The following is a 13,366-nucleotide window of genomic DNA, read 5'->3' as shown; positions in this document are numbered from 1 at the left end:
GCGCTACTACTTATCACTTAACACGAATAACCTTCCAATCAGTTGTACTCTTTGAACATTTTTTAAAGCTACAAATAACACCAACACTGATATTACACCCTAATAACCGATCATTATCGATTGGAAGTAATGTCGTTTTTAACAATTTTCTAAAAGAGACTCATTCAACAACCACATGTAATTCACTATGCATACATATAGAAACAACAAATTAGTATATAAACACAAGCAAGACACCTTCGAACAAATGCATATCTTTTCTCAATTAACAGGATACACTGCCGGTTAAGTTACAGGCTATGGCGAATAATAATGGTAAAAATGTAGGTTTAATGTCGCCAAATCAGTTGCATCACTTGTCTACGTCCTCCTCCAATCAGTCGACAACACCTCAATTTTCTACACATCTTAACCCACATCATTCCCAAAATCACAACAGTCAAGCCACAACACCACAAGCATCACAATCATCACCTGCATTTCTTTCGTTGTTACCGCGTTCGCTGTCGTCCTTATCGTTGGGTAATCGTAGAAATAAAATTGACAAAGATTTTATAGCCGCTCCTCTAAATAATACAACGGATTTTTTACATACACCCTCATCTTTTACGGACGTCGTTTCGCCATCGTCTGCGCTGCCCCCAAACATGTCACAGTCTCTGCACAATCCCCAGCAGATGCAGCCACAAAGAAATTCAGCTCAGCAACTCTTCCATATGCATCAGCAACAGCTGCAACAATTACAGCAGCAGCCAAGTAAGACGTCGTCAAAGTCATCCAAGGGCAAGAACAAATTCTCTTCTCAGTCGAAGAATGTGATTGAAGAGGACGATGTTCCTCCGCCTCTGCCACAGAGGAATCCGCCACGACAAATAAATTTGGACGCTTCCAATAACAATAGCGCTAACCACAGCTTTTCGCCCATATCCGACTTGGACAATGCGGGGGGTGGTACGAATTCACCAGTAAGGCATTCACCTCAGCCGCCTTTACCGTCAGCTAACAATTCTCCACAGAATGCTAGCAACAAATCCAAGCGGTCCAAGGCAAAAACCAAAGCTTTATCTGACCCAAAAATGTCGACACAGATGTTCCTTCAAATGGAAAGTGCTGGCTCACACAGTTCAGGCAACGATGGCACCCAAATGGATGAGTTGCCTCCGCCCTTACCACCTCGTCAGCCAGGTATGATTGAAGAACCTCAAACATCAGTACACCGAGGAAGCAATCAAAACCTAACTAATGTCAGGCCTTCGCCGAATAGTGTTGATACGCTTATGCAGTATCCACTTGTTTCGACATGTACACCAGTGCATCGAGATAACATGTCCGCTGCATTTCCTTTTTCGCAAAGACCCAACATCGTTCAACAATTACAACAACATCAGCAACAACAGCAACACCAACAAATGCATCATATCACAACAAGTGCCGGCTCCAATGCAGCTGTAAGTATAACATTGTCCACAACATGCTTCTTTTTTCAAAAGAAATCTGGTATTTGGGTGCTCAACTTGTATCACTTAATTCTTCTTCATCGTTGGGATTTGATTAAATTTCTTAGTATACACTTAATTTGTTATGTATGTTAAATTATGCGGGAACAACATGCCGCCGTTATCATAGAAAAGTTCAATCTATATCCAATAAGAAATCTAATACTAAAAACGGAAGTGGCTTCGATATATTTCATTACTAAGCACACATATAATGAACGTCTGTCTCATTAATATCATCATAATCATTCGTATTTTCATCATTCTTTATAAATTATTTGTCATTGTAAGAACATTCAAAATACATGTAATCCTTGATGAACGCCAGTAAAAGTTACACAAATTTCAGCACAATATAGACTAAATAAAGTATTTGCTTAAAGCTTTGAATGAAAAACAACAATAAAAAACAACCGCATGTATGTAATTAAACTTGTGTTAAACAATGTTAAATAGAACAAGGATACACTGTGTTTTACTGAAACAATTCCACAAGATTATGTCGAATTTTAACTAACTAACAAAATACCATGCACGCTTTATGTTATTTTTTTGCTCTACTAATAATTTTCCCATAAAAATAGGCCCTACTAACGTAGTACGTCCGGTTTGCATTTGGTCGACATTCGATTTTATAAATATTTTTTAAAATGCCAACTTATTTGTTTATCTATAAATGACAGACCACTGAACGATTTATAATGCATCACAATATGGACCAGTAGTTTACATTATATATATATATGTATAAAGTGAATCCGAGTTGTCTATGAGATTTAATTTATTCTTCCATTTAGTTTGTACAAACTTTCTTTATGAGGAACAACATCAACAAGCCCCGGAGGGTGCAATTTTTGATTCTTTTCCTCTTTTATAATCCTTTGGGTTGGGAAGATATTACACACCTAGAAAATATTATTTATTAGTAGTGAGTTTGCACGCCTTAGTATTAGGAGCATGTTGCAATTTTTAGTCTATTTATGGTACCGCAAAAAATGAACGTATTTTAATCGAATTTGTCTGGGTTTTGGGTTTCTAGGCTTTGGGCCAAACACCACAGAATGTCAATCATATGAACAAACACAGACGTGTGGTGTCGTCACCGGAAAATATGCATCCAAGGCATCCGGGTAAGTCGCTTTGTTTGAACTATTATCTTTGGTTTAATGAACATTTTTTAATTTAACTTTGCTATAGATCGTCATATAAAGACTAATTCCGGTTCATGGGAACTACTTGAAAAAGAAGATGAAGTTACTCCGCCAGGTACTCCTCCTCCACCTTATCGACATGCACATTCCGCCAGCTTGTCCGGCAATGAGGATGGTCTTCACGAGCATGGTGGGGCATCGACAAGCGGAATTTGCATTGAATCTCATCAATTTACCCCTCTGGGAATAGCGTCTTCGCCACCACCTCTGCCACATTCCAGCCGTATACAAGCGGCACAGACAAGTTGTACCCAAAAGGAAATCATATCAATGGAAGATGAAGATGCATCCGATCAGGAAGGTCAATTTATTGACGAGAATGGCCCCTTCAATTCGTTGCAACGTCTTTTGGAAAACGAAAACGTTGCATTTTTGGCAGTATTTTTAAATTTCGTTCTCTCGAATTCCGAACCAGCGCCATTGTTGTTTTATCTCATTACTGGCCTTTACAAGGAGGGCACTGCCAAAGATATGCGCAAATGGGTGTATGAAATTCACTCAACGTTTCTTGTGCCCCGCGCTCCGTTATCTTGGTATCGACAGGACGAAATGTTGGCACGTGAAGTAGACGCTGTCCTCCAAAACGAGTTCGACAAAGTAGAAATTCTAAGAAAAGTCTTTTGGAAAAGTCGTAAAAAGGCCAGAGATGTCATATGTGAACAGCTGAGAGAGTTTCAACAAAAGCGAACAGCCGGTCTGGGTACCATATATGGACCAACAGACGCTCAATTGACGGAGGCTAAGGGTGACAAACAAAGGGAACAACAAATATTCGAAGAAACTCTAATGAAAAAGCTCCAGATTTTAATGTAAGAAGTCCCCTGTTTACTGGCTCTTGTTGGCAAATTGAACATTTTGATTTCTTCCCATTTTAGCGATGAATACGAAAAGGATCTACCCGCCGAGGATCCAAAGAAGCTGGCTCTCTGTTCCGCACTATCGACTGTTATACATCGGATATTCATAACGCGATCCCATCCAAATAGCATAATAGATCGGGTACATCATTTCGTTAGTCGTGAGAAAAGTTTCAAATCACGTTTAATGGGCAAAAAAGGAAAGGTAAGGTCGAAATTGTTCTCATAATATCTGTCATTGCTAATATCTATTAATTTCTTTATTTCAGATGATTGTTCGTGGTCATCCACTAGTATTGAGACAATACTATGAGGTGACCCACTGCAATCATTGTCAGACTATTATTTGGGGTGTTAGTCCGCAAGGCTTCCATTGTACAGGTAAGTAAAACAATCAGTAATGCCAATTCGTATGAATTCCACCTAAAGAGTTTCTATTGTTCTTTTTTCATTTGCAGACTGTAAATTAAATATTCACCGTCCTTGTTCGAAAATTTTAGAGGAAAATTGCCCGGGCCCATTACCTCAAGCGAAACGTAAAGACAAAGATTTGAACAATGACAGCAAAATTAGTAAACTTATTATGGGAAAAATTCGTCCAAAAACGTCAGTTGATGCAAGTGGAGGTATTATTTGAAGAAAGCGAAATGGAAATTAAAGCATGTTGAAAACAATCACTATTTTTTTTTTTCAGATAAACGGCAACGACAAGACCCCGATGATTTCGATCCTCCGCTGGATTTTGGAAGTGGTAAGTTTGAGTTTTAAACAATATTTCCTATTTATGATTTGTAAAACAAAGTTTTCTCTGGATATAAGTCCCAATTTACATTAGGCGAGTTTACTTGCGGCAATTGTCATTATGTAGGAGAGAGAGGTGAGGCATATGGTAACCCTTTGCCTCTCAGCACCCTCTCTCACCTACAAACTGACAATTGCCGCAAGTAAACTCGCCTAATGTAAATGGGGACTAACTGCAGACTCGATAGGTAGGAATTTATATTAGCTGTGTCTTTTTACGTGATAATTAGTAATAATTATTACTAATGTTGCAGATTTTGACAGTTGTATAAAGGAAAAGTTGCTGAAAAAAATGTTTCAGCAACATTTAGTAAGTAAAAAGACACGCCTATTATTTCAATTGTTATTCTTGATTTGTATTATTCTAGAAACGTTTAGAATTTAATAAGAAAATTCAAAACATCCCAAACTAAATTTTCCTGACCCTTTACATTAGTACAAAAATTATACTATTAATATATTATATATTATCATATTTTCAAATGTTTGCCACAAATTTCGAAAACGACCACCATTGTCGAAGATTTGGCAATTTTTTTTTCTTTTGTTTGCCAAATGTTGAAAACCAGTATCCATTTCGAACATTTCAGAAATGGTGTTTCTTGATACAAGAAACATTGTTTGAGAAACATTTTTTACTTTACCTACGTTTTTGTTGTAAAAAATTTTATGTCGGTTGTAAAAATTCTCATATGCATATTTCGAAGAACAGGATGTGTTGATAAACAAAACGTATATGTAGGTTATGATAGGTTAAAGGACGTTTATCTCTGGTAATAGACAGCTACTTCACTCGGACACTTTGCCCATTGTGTTCATCCTGATAATGTACTGAAAAAACCAAGTTATAGAGAAAAAATAGGTGTCGTTGGAAGAAGATATACATATAACAGAGCTTTGAGAGATATATTGAAAGATACTGAAGATTTTAGGTGTAGAGAAGAGAGAGATAGATAGAGAGAGAAGAAGCAGACTTGTTGGTCCAATTTGGCAGAAGGTTATTAGTTCACATTTTTACCTTTTTTCTCAAAAATGATTTTCTGTAGCAGAAATGAATGTAAGTTTGCTATTAATTAACAAAATAAAATTTTCCCCATTAAGGTAGTAAAAAATGTCCCGCACAAACCACTTTGAAATTATATGCCTGTTCCAGAACTTGCAAGAATCTACAAGTTTTTACTACGATAACCATTTTTCCTTTGTGTTATCGAAATATATAGTAAAAATTAGTATATTCTTGTAGTTCTGGAAGAGACCATATATTTTTTGTGTAAAACTACTATCAAATGAAAAAAAATTCTCAAAGAAGTATTTCCTGTTGCAAAAGAATGATCTTTTGCCTATTAATGGCTGAAATAACTTTTATTCCATTTAAATGTTGAAAGATTTCACGCACGAACCACTTTTTGTTGATATGATATATAAAAAAAGTTATAATTGATGTAAAATGATGTATGCATATGTAAAAATAATATGATGATGATAGATTAGTGAGAAATAAAAGGATATGTCATTTTGGTTATGTCGTGTGGCTTTTAATTTCCACATCTTAGCCTGGTGGGTCAGGGCTTCGAACGGAATGTAGATGGATGAGAGTATGGTGACCTTGTGCAGGATATCTTCTATCTTTATTGCCGTGATGATATCTCCTCCGCCTAAATTAGACAGATACTTTTCAGATTCTTTTCGGCGACAATACAAGTTCTTACTTTGTCTCCATTGGATGTGACGAAGGTGATACAGTTGCCATTGCTTAGCCCAGCAACCTTATTTTTTGTATAAATTATGTTCCTTAACTTCAGTCGCTTTGCATTGATGCCGGGTGATCTGCATTATGCGAAGCGGTTGCAGCTTGCGTTCCTTTACTGCTTTTGAGATAGACGGTTGATCTTGCCATCAGGATCAGATCTGTCGATGTCTGCCAATCGTAGTTCATCTGGTACCATTGGTCTGCCTGCTTTCTGTCCAGCGCCTTTCCCCGGCTCTTCTTACAAATTACTTCAGCAACACTCGCACAACACGTAAAATAGAAGCGGTATTCACCAATGGTGATAGATATACAACTCTTGTGAATTTAAGTCGCCATCAGACCATCTGCTTTTTCACATGTATGACATATTTTATTTCATTGTATTTTAATTTAGTTTTATGAGAATTTGTAATGTTAATATCATTTTTTAGTAGTCTACATTTACACGTTTTTGTTAGGAAATTATTATTGCACATTCAGTGTTGGTCACATAATTACACCCCACTACCATAATTTATTTTGGCTCCGGAAATATGACTCTAAAAAGCATTAAGGCCCCAATGTGTTTGTTATACTCTCCACCACTCATTGAAATTTCAGTGATAGAAGGGAATTATGGGATACACATCAGATCCCAGAGACGGACCAAAATGTTAGACTTTTTATGGTTTGAATTTGCACATGTTCATCTCTATAGGATATACGACCATTTCAATAACTTTCAAAACATAAGGCGAATGGAAGACAATTCAGTGAAACCGCAAGATAATACTTTTCCCGGAGATCAAAGCGATTAAATTTAAAATCATTACTTCAGAAATCATTTATCTCGAATGCTGTATGCAAATTTTCACACATTTAAAGCAACTTCAGAAAATCTTAATATCCTCTTTGGATAGAATCGGGTTGTCATATATAGACAGCGGAATTTTATGCAACCCCTATTTTTGGTCCGATTCATGTCAAATTTTGGAATTTTTAGCTTCTGATTAAATTGCAATCGAAACATATGACATATGCCAAATTATGCAAAATACATAAATTTTGCATATGCAAAAATTATTCTTATGCAACAAATATTTCAATAATAGGTACAAAAATTGTTGTATGTACAATTTTACTGTTTAAATAGAAAAATGTATAACCACAGCCTCAACCTTCAAAATACCGAAAATCGGGAGGGATCGTTCTCTGGGGGCTATATAAAGGCCTAAACCTAAAACGACAAATTTTAGGTGGAAAGTTGTTATACCCCCAAGGAAGACTTAATATCAAATTTCAGCCATTTCGGAGGGATATTGAGGCCACAACCTTCAAAATTCCAGAAATCCGGAGGTACCGTTCTATGGGGGCTACATGAAGACGTGGACCTATATCGAGAAGTTTCCGGTGTGAGTTTTATACCCCCAAGGAAGACTTAATATCAAATTTCAGCCATTTCGGAGGGATATTGAGGCCACAACCTTCAAAATACCAGAAATCCGGAGGTACCGTTCTATGGGGGCTATATGAAGACGTGAACCTATACCACCCTCTACGAAGACTAAATACCAAATTTTAGCCATTTCGGTGGGATATTGAGGCTACAACTTTCAAAATACCAAAAATCGGGAGGTACCGTTCTATGGGGGCTATATGAAGTCGCGGACCTACATATACTGACAAATTTCAGGTGGAAAGTTTTATACTTCCAACGAAGACTTTATACAAAATGTTAACCATTTAAGTGTAATGTTGAGGCCACAAAATGTCGGAAATCGAGAGGTACAGGCTCTATGGGGGCTATATGAAGATGTAGACCCATGTCATCCCAGCCATTTCGGTGGAATTTTTAGACCACAAATACTTGTATATATTTTTGCGTATGGTTTTGCATATGCTCATTTTATGCAAATATGTAAAAATATGCACGATATGCAAAATATGCAAAAAATTCTGGGCCTAATTCGTTTTATTTTGTGATAAAACGGGTTCCTTTCTAATTAGATTTTCTCTACGACCATCCTAACCATATATGCATTTGCATAGGATTCCGCTGTCTAAAAAAATGTTTAAATTTACCCCAACAAAACTCTTAGCTAACTGAATTTATTTTTCCCTAAAGGGGTGTGCTATTTACGTGACTGACACTGTATGCATATGTAATGTATTTTATTTATATGATCTTAATTCTTTTTTAGATCTAATACAGTATAGTTTATGATAGGTTTTTTTCTTAATAGAAGTCCTTATATTTATAGGCTTGATTACCAATTAAAATGAGATGAAAAGAGTTGAGTTTTTAAAATAATAAATACAGTTTGACAAGGAATTGTTTTCAAACTGCGAAAACGAACACTTTTCCTGCATTAATTACCTAAAAATGACAAATAGTTGTGATAAAAATGTCGGGTTTTTTGCAAAAATTAGTTGGTCGACTTATTTAAGACCAAAATGAATGGATAAATAAAAAATTAACCCGCTTAGCTCAACAATAATAACCAAAAGATTAATTAACATGTAATGCAAGGTGCCAAGAAAATGTTTTCAAAATGTAATTGAGGATACCCCATGAAATACCCCATGTTTTCAGTAAATACTTAAAAATCATGACATTTTATGAATTTTATTCTTAACAAGGATTAGTTGCTAACAAGTATCAACAATATTAGGCATGGAATATCCCCACTAAGAGGGTTACCATATGGACCAAGGGGTACCAGATCGTATTACATGTAAACGATGTCCTATAGGTCTCAAACCGGGAATATCTGAAAACTAAGACATTTTATGAGTATTTTTAGTTCTCCAGGATGGACTTCCATCAATTACAATAAATATTGCTTACAGAATAGCTTGATCAGGAGGGTTGCCAGATCGACTAAAAAAGTACCAGGCCTTATTAACAGTAAAAGGGACCAACTAAGCCCACAACCACAGCCTGCAAGTGGTTCATTCAACTCAAAATTTACTAAGAGATAAGAATATTTCATGAAAAAGTCGAAAATAGCACATTTGGAGACTAATATTCCTTAGAAATTTGTGGGGTACAGATTTCTACAATTTTCGCAAATGCTTACTATGACCTACTGGATATATTTCGTGTACTGTGAAGTAATACTGTGACAAAAATTTCTAAGTGACGGGGAAATAATGCTACAGTGTTACCATGGTATACCATCAAAGCCAAAAAACTTACGGGAATTCCTCAATCTGGCTGTTAATAGATAAAATTGGATGTCTATAGCAAGCTCAGTATAATTTAGCAATATCTTCCATATGCATTTCTAACCGATTGTTTGTACTTCTTGGTTATATTTTGGTTTGCTTTAGTGAATATCCTTATCCCTAAATTAAATTTCAGTTAAATAAACCACTTTTAAGATCTAATTGTTGGCCTAGGATGTCCAGTTTACTGTTATTAAGACCTGGTACATTTTTAGTCGATCTGGCAACCCTCCTGATCGAGTTCTGCTGTAGGTAATATTCATTGTAATTGATGCCATAAACCAAAATTCTCATAAAACGTCGTAGTTTTTAGATATTCTCGGCTTGAGACCTATAGGACATTGTTTACATGCAATATGATCTGATACCCCCTTGGTCCATATGGTAATCCTCTTAGTGGGGATACCCCATGCCTAATATTGCTGATACTTGTTAGTAGTTAACCCTTTTTAAGAATGAAATTAATAAAATGTCATGATTTTTAAGTATTTGCCGAAAACATGGGGTATTTTGGAACCTTAATTACATTTTGAAAACATTTTCTTGGCACCTTGCATTACATGTTAATTATTCTTTTGGTTATTATTGTTGAACTAAGCGGGTTAATTTTTTATTTATCCATTCAATTTGGTCTTATCACAACTATTTGTAATTTTTTAGTAATTAATGCATAAAAAGTGTTCGTTTTCTCAGTTTGAAAACAATTACTTGTCAAACTGTATTCTCTGAGTATATTATAACCATGATGCAATTAACAAGGTGAACCGGAAACTACGACAACAAGACTATTTTGATTGAAAGTACTTCAAGTTGTCATAATGTTTGTTTAAGTTTTCATACGATTAATTCACAATAACAATGGATTTGACAGATTGTGTGAAATCAAGATGCCTTATGGGTACTTTAAACGATATGTTTTTTACATACATATATGAGTTGTCACTTTTTGTATACAAAATGTATATGGAGAGTGACAAAACATATTTAAAATAACATATCGTCTAAAGTATCCATTACTGTTTCAACTTATGTATTGCACCATGATTATAACCTTTGATTAAATATTTTCTCATTGTTTTCTTATAAAAATGAATAAACGGGCCACCAATAATTAATATTCATATCTTTATTATGTAAGAATAGGATAAGGATTCATAAATAAATGTTGAAACAAAAACTTGTCCTAAGTCGGAGTTTACTTTTTTTCGCAAAATTTGCAAGTTATTCCGGCTCCGAAAACGTTGTTGGTTCAACAACTAAAAGAAACTTGCATGCTCTAAAATTTATCAGCTGTTTACCAACTAATTAATATGGCAATCCCCTTTTCAAGATAACAGAGAGAGTGTTTTTAAGAGAATGTTTGGGGAAATTTAGAGAATAACATGTTGCGTATCTTCTCAGTCATTGTTATACGTCTGAGCATGTGTGTGTCTACAATGTTTATTTCTCCATGCGAGTGCAAAGTAACAACCCATCACTCAGCATTGATATCCACATCACCACCCCAAACCTCCATCCTTCCTCACAGCAAGGAGTCGAACAGTCAGCAGTGAACAATAATCGCATTGAAGCAATCGAGTAGTCAGTAGTATTTCCCAAAACGGCAAATGCGGACGTGCGATATAACGGTGGCTTCTCGGTTTGTTAGGTCGAAAGATATACACAAAAAACCGCAAATTTAGGGAATGAATGAGACAGACGGGTGTGATAAAAAACAAACGGATTTTAACTTTAGCTATAAAACAAGAAACCAAAGCGTAAATAGTTACAATGGTATATTTAAAAACATATATTTGCAGTAAAAAGGAAAATTAAATGAAAATAATAATACAGTTTCAGGCATCTCTCATCAAGTATTTTCCATTTTCTATTTTGAATTCATGGTCAATGTTTGCCTTTGTTTACTTTATTTTAAAATTAATCAATTTGTTCCAAATAAACTGTCACAAAAGGAGATGTGGTTGTGCCTGCCTAAAAATAGGAAAAAATGAAACTGTGATTATATTTGAAGATGTTTCGATCGGATAACATTATAATTCTGTAATATGTATTTTATAACCGATAACAGCTGTAATTGTTTTTTTTTTTTTCAATATTTGTCGGTATGGACGTGTGCATGCAGTACATAAACGGACACAGCGATGTTGATGTGCATATGTTTGCAATACTACCCACAACATACGTACATACCCTCCTCCATAAGTAGACGTGTAAACAAAATTCAGTTTCTGTTCGTTTGGAAGAGTTTGTTCTTTACATCAGTTCAATGCATCTTTATCACCATCAATGGGGAGCAGCAACTGAATCCCCAAACAATTACTGAATCTTTTGTATTGTCATTTACAGAAACACATGTGTGTGTATGTGCAGTCAATCGCTGACCTTATGTGATTGATACAGTTTTCATAGCAATAGACTGGTTAGATACTGCCAAATTTATTGCTGAAAACAACGTAATGAAAGATGCACTGCATGTATGGCAGAAAATGGATATTTTTGCATAAAATATAAGGCTTCAATGAGAAAAAGTTGGTCATGACCTTTTTGTATGAGTTTGAAATCTACAAACTAAGTGTAGATACAAAGGTACCTCGACAATTCGCTTCAATTTTTATTCATCTTTCAAGAATTTGCACATCATTTATTTATGATATCCTTGATTTATAATACTACTTCGCATCACAGCTGTAAATTATGAATAAGTTTTCATTACAATATGTAAACAAACACATGTCGTAACGTTCAACCAATTGCCTTTTCATTCAAAATAAAAGCGCAAAGTAGCGTAAAAAAAAAACACTATTATCAATGTACTTTTCTGATACAGAAACCCAATCTGTATGTGTAAAAATAAGGCAGAGAACATTCCGCAGTATTTAAATCACTTATCTCTAACATTAAAAAAATATTAAGCCTATCAATTTCCTTCCTTTTCATCTTCTTTCCTTGAGTTTAACCTTTTCCTAGATTCCACATAAATCGAATTGTGTTATTTATGCGCACTTCAATGTACAATATTATATTGATGCTGACATTTAAATCGCCCCTCTACCTAGCTTCCAGCCGTATTCTGAATACATTCGATATTTTTTAAATTCTTACAAATAATGTGCAAAATGTGGGAGAAGATTTCCTACGCTGTCGTCAGAAATTTTCCTCAGACGTTGTTCTTCATTCATGTTTTGACACAAAAGAACGAACACCAACATCAGCATCCATTGACCACAATGGTGTTTAAACAAAAGTTTCATTTGTTTAAATCGGTTTTTTGTTTACATTACCAGTTTCGAATATTTTCATCTAAAACAACAAAAACATTTTTTTAAACTTTGCAGCAAACGAAAGTTATTTATAGAGAAATGAACGTTGTACATTTAAGACCTCAAAACATTAGCGATTGTATACTAGAAGATTACAAAAAAATTGACAGAAGAAGCGAATATATGTATGTATGTGGGTTTCCTTTTTGATATTCACGCTAATATTGCGGAAATTTCGATCTGGATATCTGTGTAATTGTGTAGAATATTTCCTACCGATTTCACAGTGACTCGGTTCAAAAGGCAAAAATTGGTTTTCTGTTGAACAAAAGTGAAATTACAAGTGATACCGCGTATGTTTCGATATGTTTCATAGTGATGATGTATATACATTGCAGGCATATTGCCAACAAATGTTTCTATACCTGAACCCAAAAATTAATATCAGTAATGTCATTGTTACACGTCTATGAAATAAAGAAATTATAAAATTGTACTATATTTTATCATGGATATGTAAAATAAAGTCAATTGGTAAAGTACAATGAAAACACAGTAAAAAACAATCAACTTCTCCATGAAAATCGTGCAATCATGGACGTTGACCCGTTGGTTGCAACAACAGTTCGCAGAAATCCGAGCATTAAGAGATTACTGAAGTTCCCTTGGGGTGGTCAACACCAGGGTCAAGGTAAGCATGCAAATTCGATAATCCTTTCAAAATATATAGAGAACTTTTATATAACGATGTTCATGAATATGATGGGGCTTGATCTTACTAAAA

At 35.0% G+C, this 13,366-nt stretch overlaps 2 protein-coding genes across 7 annotated transcripts in view; both read left to right on the top strand.

Annotated features, from left to right (window-relative positions):
* pcs (SH3 domain-binding protein parcas) overlaps nucleotides 1-13,366 on the top strand; it is a 549,277-nt gene that overhangs the window by 39,297 nt on the left and 496,614 nt on the right. The window lies entirely within an intron of this gene.
* RhoGEF2 (Rho guanine nucleotide exchange factor 2) overlaps nucleotides 1-13,366 on the top strand; it is an 89,433-nt gene that overhangs the window by 22,961 nt on the left and 53,106 nt on the right. For 3 of the 6 annotated variants that reach the window (XM_073955000.1, XM_073955003.1, XM_073955004.1), the window contains 7 exons: nucleotides 273-1,448; nucleotides 2,536-2,626; nucleotides 2,694-3,516; nucleotides 3,583-3,769; nucleotides 3,834-3,945; nucleotides 4,023-4,190; nucleotides 4,259-4,315. In XM_073955000.1, the coding sequence (XP_073811101.1) occupies nucleotides 273-1,448; nucleotides 2,536-2,626; nucleotides 2,694-3,516; nucleotides 3,583-3,769; nucleotides 3,834-3,945; nucleotides 4,023-4,190; nucleotides 4,259-4,315 (2,614 nt within the window). The remainder of the gene's footprint in view (nucleotides 1-272; nucleotides 1,449-2,535; nucleotides 2,627-2,693; nucleotides 3,517-3,582; nucleotides 3,770-3,833; nucleotides 3,946-4,022; nucleotides 4,191-4,258; nucleotides 4,316-13,366) is intronic. The other 3 variants (XM_073955005.1, XM_073955006.1, XM_073955001.1) reach the window with 2 other exon arrangements.

This window comes from Musca autumnalis, unplaced genomic scaffold (genome assembly GCF_047663935.1).
Source record: "Musca autumnalis isolate F117 unplaced genomic scaffold, ASM4766393v1 scaffold_5, whole genome shotgun sequence".
Lineage (NCBI taxonomy): Eukaryota > Metazoa > Arthropoda > Insecta > Diptera > Muscidae > Musca > Musca autumnalis.
Note: the sequence above shows the minus strand (reverse complement) of the source record. Positions and strands in the feature narration are given on the sequence as shown.